The 9178-nt window shown below is 45.1% G+C and overlaps 1 protein-coding gene across 1 annotated transcript in view; it reads left to right on the top strand.

Annotated features, from left to right (window-relative positions):
- phactr4b (phosphatase and actin regulator 4b) overlaps positions 1-2783 on the top strand; it is a gene marked incomplete at both ends in the record, with an annotated part of 29243 nt that extends 26460 nt beyond the window's left edge. Inside the window, 2 exons of the mRNA XM_080541109.1 lie at positions 2555-2631; positions 2768-2783. Of these exons, the coding sequence (XP_080397235.1) occupies positions 2555-2631; positions 2768-2783 (93 nt within the window). The remainder of the gene's footprint in view (positions 1-2554; positions 2632-2767) is intronic.
- Positions 2784-9178: the final 6395 nt, after the last annotated feature.

Below are 9178 nucleotides of genomic sequence, written 5' to 3'. Positions count from 1 at the left end.
AAAGATAGACCCAGTCTTAGACTTAGATCTCACTTTAATAAAGATTGACCCAGTCTTAGACTTAGATCTCACTTTAATAAAGATAGACCCAGTCTTAGACTTAGATCTGACTTTAATAAAGATAGACCCAGTCTTAGACTTAGATCTCACTTTAATAAAGATAGACCCAGTCTTAGACTTAGATCTCACTTTAATAAAGATAGACCCAGTCTTAGACTTAGATCTGATTTTAATATCTGTAGACCCAGTCTTAGACTTAGATCTCACTTTAATAAAGATAGACCCAGTCTTAGACTTAGATCTCACTTTAATAAAGATAGACCCAGTCTTAGACTTAGATCTCACTTTAGCACTAGAAACAGCCGTTCCTATTGTACCTACTATAAGAGCCGCCGCTGGTGTCACATGACCATTGTCTTTACAATGGGACGCTGCTACTTACACACAACCACCACTAGTTGGCCGTCTTGTAAATTAGCCTGCCTCCTACTCAGAAAAAACTGCAAAATAGCTTTATATTAGCTTATCCTGATGCGATATTGAAAATGTAAGGATACTGGGTGATAGAAAGCACATATATACGTCATGAAAGGAGGGTCCTGAAATTGTATCGAGTGCAAAAATGTAACATTTTGTTTTACTCACAAGGTCAAATGACCCCACCCATGGCTGTTCTAGTGTTAATGACCCCACCCATGGCTGTTTTATTGTTAATGACCCCACCCATAGCTGTTCTAGTGTTAATGACCCCACCCATAGCTGTTCTAGTGTTAATGACCCCACCCATGGCTGTTCTAGTGTTAATGACCCCACCCATGGCTCTTCTAGTGTTAATGACCCCACCCATAGCTGTTCTAGTGTTAATGACCCCACCCATGGCTGTTCTAGTGTTAATGACCCCACCCATGGCTGTTCTAGTGTTAATGACCCCACCCATGGCTGTTCTAGTGTTAATGACCCCACCCATAGCTGTTCTAGGTTTAATGACCCCACCCTATGGCTGTTCTAGTTTTAATGACCCCACCCATGGCTGTTCTAGTGTTAATGACCCCACCCATGGCGGTTCTAGTGTTAATGACCCCTCATGGCTGTTCTAGTGTTAATGACCCCACCCATGGCTGTTCTAGTGTTAATGACCCCACCCATGGCTGTTCTAGTGTTAATGACCCCACCCATGGCTGTTCTAGTGTTAATGACCCCACCCATGGCTGTTCTAGTGTTAATGACCCCACCCATGGCTGTTCTAGTGTTAATGAATATAAATATATACCCAGCTACACCTAGCTACACCTAGCGGCAGAAGATCTGAGAGATCAACTCCATTTTCTTCTGCTGAAAACGTATGTATATTGGAGGAATATAAAGTGGAGAAAAGTATACTGCTTAGCAGTTTTAACCAGTTAAGTAGTTTACCGCGCTGAGTTACAGTGTTAGCTAGCTACTAGCCACATAACTGACGCCTAGCTTGAACTATGGGGCTAGCTAGCTACTTGACAAACAAAACCAAACTGCTCCATAAACCATGGGCTTGCTAGCTACGAGTAACGAGTTAATCGTAGCTAAATCATACGCAATTAATGCGTTTGTGTGCAGGCTAGTCAGTCGTTTTGCATTAAAACACTTTTCCAACTAACACTTAAGGCTGACTCGTTGCCATAGCAACACAGCTCTTAAGTCAAGCTTAGCCAGGGGGGAAGGAGGCTAACTTTCTAACCTCAAAATAAGTCATAAGTCTTATTTTTTATGCAACATCTTAATTAGACTGGTCTAGCCTGAGAATATAAGACTAGTATAAGACTTAGACCAGTCTTAATCTATCTTTTGCTAGCATATCAGCCCAATAGAGCTCTCAGGTCTTCTGATGCTGGTTTTCTCTGTGTACCACATGTACAAAAGAAGAGATTTGGTGAGGCTGCATTCTCATTTTATGAACCCAGATTGTGTCTCACTGCCAGTTTACATTAGGGATGCAACCTCAGCAAATGTTCAAGTCAAGACTAAAAACCCATCTTTTTAATATTGCCTTTAAATGACCAGAAAAGTTAAATGATGATTATATAATGATTGGAGCACTTTGAGCTGCAATGTTTGCAGGAAAAGTACTAGACAAATAAAACGTATTATTATTATTATTATTATTATTATCATTATTATTTGTTTAATTATTATTATTACTACTACTATTATTATTACTAATATTATTATTATTATCATTAGTACTATTATTATTATTATTATTATTATTATCATTAGTACTATTATTATTATTATTATATTTATGCAACTGCCCCCTGCTCGTGAGGTACAGGCAGCTATGTCACTATGGCAACTATGAACTATTTACATACTCCTTCTCTCTCTCTCTCTCCTCCCCCTCACATCCTCCTCTCCCCCCCTCTCTCCTTGCCCCCCCTCCCCCTCTCCCCCCCCCCTCCCCCTCTCCTCCTCCCCCTCTCCTCCCCCTCCTCTCCCTCTCCTCCCCCTCCTCTCCCCCCCCTCCTCTCCCTCTCCCTCCTTGCCCCCTCCTCTTCCTTTTCTCCCCCTCCTCCCCCAGGCTGCTATCAGGAAGGAGCTTAACGAGTTTAAGAGTTGTGAGATGGAGGTCCACGAGGACAGCCGCATCTACACCAGGTACACACACACACACACACACACACACACACACCTAACACACACACACACACCTAACACACGCACACACACACACACTTGATGATGATGATGGTGATGATGATGATGATGACGATGTTGTCCTTGTGTGTTCCAGGTTCCATCGGCCGTAACGTCGCTGTCACGAAGCAGTGCATCCTGGGAGAGGGGGGGAGAGGTGGGAGAGAGAAGAGGACTGGGAGAGCTGACAGACAGACAGACAATCGGACGGACGGACACACACACACACACACACACACACACACACACACACACACACACACACACAGACAGACTCTCTGCCAGAGAGGTGGTATACCTCAGGGACTTGGCACCATCCACTACCTTCACCTTTACCTTTACCGCCTGTTTCCCGCCTCTTTACCGCCTGTTTCTGTGTTGCCTTTTTATTGTGCTTCTACTCTGTAAGGTGCAGCTAACCATGTAGCACAGCTAGCCTAACAATAACAATATTAATAGATGATAAGGATGGTGACTATAATAAACACAGTAAGAATACATGTTATAGAGCCGAGGAGGAGGAGGAGGAGGAGGAGGGGGAGGAGGGGGAGGAAGAATGTGAACAGGACAAGCTCGGGGATAGTGGTGTGTTTGTGTACTTGTGTCTAGTTTGCTGTGATTAGACGAGAGAGCGAGCTGTAATAACTACTGTAATAATGCACAAGATGGTTTTATTTTGTACGTTTTTTGATCACGTTTTGACAAAATGGCCGACGCTTTTACCTGAGGGCGGCGTCTCCAGGCTGGGCCACGTAGAGCCATCCCCCCAGGTCAGCTGACCACGTAGAGCCATCCACCCAGGTCAGCTGACCATGTAGAGCCATCCACCCAGGTTAGCTGACCTGACCGGCGGCCATCTTAGCACCCAACGTTCCGTGACACCAACGGTCGGGTTAGGGTTATGTGGAATGTTGGGGAAGCCTTCGGTTGCCAAGATGGAGTCACCTGACTGACTGTTGTGACTCTCTGCAGCTGCCGTGTCAAATCAATCGCTGATCTCTTCAGTTCACTGTACGAGCCAACAGACACACATACACACACACACACACACAGACACAGAATCCAGTGCAATTGGATTAGTCCATTTTTTTATTGTTTTTATTTGAGATGTTGTTACTTTGTCCTTCATAGGTCTAAACCATGCATCTAAGCCATGCAAAGAATAGCAGTTTTTTTAAACGCCGGGGGTCGTGACCTCACGGCGTCTTAGACAGGAGTTCAGCGTTGCCATGGTTACAGGATGTCTCTGGACAGACCGAGACCCCAGACTCAGTCAACGGAATGATCTCTACGTTTCTCTGAGTTTCAGCCTAAGATAAGGCTTCACCTGTGTCCAGGAAACACACCATTTAAATAAAAAATAAAAAAAACACACACACAAATATGTTACACATTCTCGTCTTTTGGTCCTCTTGTGGGCAACCGATCAAAAATGTTCTGACTTTTCTTTTGAAACACGGAACTACGGAAATACAGAAAAATACGAATCACAACACAAGCTCGCTAGTCGAGCCAAAATACTGCAACAACGTAATGGATTGGGTGAGTAATCCCCACTGCTACCTAGTTAACTAGAACACTACTTTACATTGTTACCTAGTTAACTAGAACAATACTTTAAATTGTTACCTAGTTAATTAGAACAATACTTGACATTGTTACCTAGTTAACTAGAACAATACTTTACATTGTTACCTAGTTAACTAGAACACTACTTTACATTGTTACCTAGTTAACTATAACAATACTTTACATTGTTACCTAGTTAACTACAACACTACTTTACATTGTTACCTAGTTAACTACAACACTACTTTACATTGTTACCTAGTTAACTACAACACTACTTTACATTGTTACCAAGTTAACTAGAACACTATTTTACATTGTTACCTAGTTAACTACAACCCTACTTTACATTGTTACCTAGTTAACTAGAACACTATTTTACATTGTTACCTAGTTAACTACAACACTACTTTACATTGTTACCTAGTTAACTAGAACACTACTTTACATTGTTAGCAGGCTCACAAAACAAGCCGTGTTAGTTGACTAGCGATGTGTGTCATCGATATTCAAATTTTTCGAAAAGAAAAGTCCGATCATTTCATGGGATCCCGACATGAGGACCAGATGGTCAGACTGTGTCACATGTTTACTCTGTGTTCGGTTGACACAGGGAATCATTCCAACAGGAAGTGACTGTTCTAAGCACAGCGGTGTTTCCTGCTGCACAGCCGTCCCCCAGGCTCTAGGCTGTAAGGTTCATATATTAGGTGACTGAACTGACTGTTGAGCAGGGGAGGCTGGGGGAGGTAGGAATCGGAGGACGGGCTGGTTGTAATGCATGGAACAGAATCAGGCATGTTGTTCAATACCTATTCCATTCCCTGCTTTCACAGTGCGCCCGTCCTCTGGTCTCTGCCTCCACCAGCCTCCCCTGGCTGTTGTGTATATCTGGTCTTCCCATTATTTCAAAAGAAGAAATGTTAAATATGATAAAGGTATTATAGGTTGCTATTTTTTTAAGCACAAAAAATCTGCGTGTATAATAATGATGATGATGGAACACTACACGTGGGAATGTGAAGTTGTACCTGGTCTGTTTTAACTCTGTAGGTATTGTGTGTTTATTTGATTAAATGTGAAGTTTAGTGGCTGACGACAGCAACGACCTGTTTAGATGTAAATAGTAGTCACCTCTGTATCTGATTAAAGACCTATCAATCACTGGGCTGAGTGTCTGACTGACAGGCTACCTGTCTGTGGATGAATATGTGTCTGTCTGTCTGTCTGTGTATGTAACATCTACCTGGGTGCTGTCAGCTAACCCTGAGCTAATCTTTTTTTTTATAAATTTGTTTTTCAGATTTTATCCCTTTTTCACCCAATTTGGTAGCCAATTTAACCCAACTTAGCATCCAATTATCCCCTGCCTATTGCATTGGATCCTCCGCCCGACCCCGTGGCCGGCAGTCCCAGAGGAGGGCGCCAGGCAGACTAGGCTGACTGGCTCCTCGAGCCCAGTACCGTTATTCCGGCACCCCAGGGGGCGGTGTTGCGCGACGGATCCTAGTCCAGAAATACTCCTATACCCCCCCTCGGAAGCGGCCGGCCAATATGCCGCTTCCCGTGTGCCTCGGCCATTATCTGGATCTGGCGAGCCGGGATACGAACCCCGGCCCCGGTGGGCAGCCTGGTGGAGTGGAGAGGAAAAACAACTACCCATACGCCGAAGAAGAACTAGCGGCCAGTGCGTAGACCGCTACACCACCGCGGGGCTCCCTGAGCTAATCTACCTGTGTCCGGCCTCGGCCCTGTGTGGGAACGAGCCCATTGACTATCAATGTACGCACATTGCTGTTGGGTCGTGACATAATTGGGGGCTCGTCCGGGGTTTGAACGATTGAATGATTTGTGAATGTGTTTGTTTGATAACTGAGTTAACCGCATTAGCTTTAGGCTAGGGAGCAATAGGCTAGCTAAACACCAATGCTAGTCCTATTAGCTAAGTTAGGGTTAGCTACGGAAGTGTGTGGTTTGTGAAGTGAAAGCACAGGAGTCATATTTGGCTTGGTAAATGATATTCACCGCCAGGAATTAGATAGAGGGGTGTATGTCATTAAAAGCAGGTTAGCTGTTTGTGTCAAGTAGCTAACGCAAACCAACAGTTTCGGGTTACATTCAATTGAATCTATCAGTTAGGATAAAGCGGCAGCTAATAGACAGGGTAGGAATGCAAAGTAAACAACGTTAGTAGCTAATTACTGTGTTTCAGTGGTTCAGCTTTGTTGTTGTTGTTGATATTAGACAGTAGTCTTGTGTATTGCGCTGTAGGTGCAAGCGTGTTCTGTGTTATTGTATCATTGTGTATTATATCAGTATGGCAGATACACAGATTGATATATCACAAGGTGTAGGGGGTTTGACGTGTGATCAGTTTAGGAAGTTAACCAAGGAGCAGTTAATTGAACTAGCTAGAGTGGAGGATATAGAACTAGCGAAAGATATCCGTAAACCGGCAATTGTAGCACTGTTGACTCAGGTTTTGCACTTGGAGGACATGTGGTCAGAGCAAAGACAGATTATAGAACAGCAAAGACAGATTATAGAGACTGAGCGGCAGAACGAGAAAGAGGACAGGGTTCATAGGGAAGCAATGGAGAAAGAGGAAAGGGGTCATAGGGAAGCAATAGAGAAAGAGGAAAGGGGTCATAGGGAAGCAATGGAGAAAGAGGACAGGGTTCACAGGGAAGCAATGGAGGAAAGGGGGCAATGGGAAGCTATGGCTAAGCTAGAAGTGGATAGAGCAGCCATCGCCGCTAGGGAGACTACCCATAACAAAGGCTTAGGAGCTGAGTTGGATAGGGCCCATAGGTTTATGCCTCCATTTGAAGAAGACAATGTGGATGTTTTCTTTGAAATGTTTGAAAAGGTTGCTAAGGACAGTGAGTGGCCAGAGGATAGATGGTGTCTCTTGGTCCAAAGTGTACTGACAGGGAAGGCTCAGAGAGCAGTAGCTGCTCTGGACTGCAGGATAGGCCTGGAATATGGTTCTCTCAGGAAAGCAGTATTGGAGGCATATGGCAGAGTACCTGAAGCCTATAGGCATAGGTTTAGGGAAGTAAGACGGCAGGCTGGCGAGTCTTACCTAGATCTATGGCGAAAACAGGAGATAGCTATCGATAGGTGGATTAATTCCAGTGAGGTATGGGACTTTTCTGAACTAAGAGACTTGATAGTGTTGGAGCAATTCAAAACCAGCGTTCCTAAGGAGGTGGAGATCTACCTAAACGAACGTGAGGTGAAATCTCCACGACAAGCTGCAGAGTTAGCAGATAATTATGAGGTTATCCATAGTAGTCGGTTTACTAACCCGATTGGCAGGAGACGGCCTCTTGAATCAGCTAGTGGTGACCAGCAGTCTGGGAAGCCCATGGGGAACGTGTTTTGTTCTTCTCAGCCAGTCGACAGGGGCGCATCGCGACCTGACCGGTTCCTAGGTCAGAGGTGGGGTGGTGCCCAGCCATCCAGTCGTAGTTACGCTTCCCCCTTAGAAATACGGTGTTTCCGTTGTCATAAGGTGGGGCATAAGAAGACTGAGTGTCCTACTTTGAGGTCAAGGGAGGGCTCCGGTAGAACTGTGGCACTGGTGACTTCGGACAGGTGCATTGATAATGACCTAGAGGGGTACAAAGGTTTCACCTCTAGCGGTGCGGTGTCATTGTCTCAGGAGGGTCCCCAGGTGCCCATAACTATCCTGCGTGATACAGGGGCCATTCAAACACTGTTGTGTCAGGGAGTGGTGGATCTTCCACCGGCTTCATTTACAGGCAAATTTGTAATAGTTCATGGAGTGGGTGATGGTTATGTGAGTGCACCAATCTACCGCATACATCTCCATTCTGAGCTAGTGTCTGCTTGTGTTGAGGTGGCTGAAGTGGACAGTCTCCCGGTGAAGGGCATAGACTTACTGCTGGGTAATGACATAGCTGGGACTAGGGTTAACCCAGAAGTTACTGAGTGTCCAGTCTATCCTGTTGAGATCAGGAACTTAGAGTCAGAGTTTCCTGAGGACTTTACCTCATGTGTGGTCACCCGAGCTCAGGCTAGAGAGAAGTTAGCGGCTAGCGCATCAGATCCTAGTGACCTATCCTCACCTCTAGTGGACGAGGAGCCAATGGTGGATCTTAGTGATACCATTTTCCCTCAGTTGGTGACCACTGGGAGTGTAGAGGAAAGGAAGGAGTCTATTACTGACATCCCCGCTGCTGATGTAGTGCCACCCCAGGCTTTACAGCTAGCGGAAGAGACAGAGGGGGTTGTCTTTGATGAGAGTGGGGTTGATAATGGTGGAGAGTTAGACGTGAGTGAGGCTGTTAGCCATTCTGAAGCGTCTGGAGCTCCTGCCCTGAATCAAATTGATCTAACTTGGTAGTTAGAGAACAGAAACAGGACCCTACCTTGGGATATGCGGTGAAAGTGGCAACCTCCGCTAGAGAGAGTAAGGAAGTGGCAATGGGATACTTTGTAAGAGGGGGTATTCTCTTTAGAAAATGGAGACCAGCCAGTAGGCCAGCTAGTGAGGACTGGTCTAGTTATGAGCAGATAGTGCTACCTCAGTGTTACCGTGGAGAAGTGCTCCGCTTGGCACATGGGTCAGTGTACGGTGGTCATTTGGGTTTCAAAAAGACCTTAGCTAAGATTAGCAGGCAATTCTATTGGCCAGGGCTACGCAATGACGTAAAGGGGTTTTGTCGGTCTTGTCACACTTGTCAGGTGGTGGGGAAACAGGGCCGTAAACCGCCAGTTTCTCCTTTACAACCTTTACCTGTGGTGCAAGAGCCGTTCTCAGAAATCATGATAGATTGCGTAGGCCCCTTACCCAAAACAAAGAAGGGAAATGAATACTTATTGACTATCTTAGACATCGCCACCCGGTATCCGGAAGCCATTCCACTTCGTAGCATAAGAACGAAGGTTATAATTGAACATTTGTTGAAGT

The sequence above is a fragment of the Nansenia antarctica genome, assembly GCF_963989245.1.
Source record: "Nansenia antarctica genome assembly, chromosome: 10".
NCBI lineage: Eukaryota > Metazoa > Chordata > Actinopteri > Argentiniformes > Microstomatidae > Nansenia > Nansenia antarctica.
The sequence above is the reverse complement of the archived record's forward strand: the minus strand, read 5'-3'. Positions and strand labels throughout refer to the sequence as shown.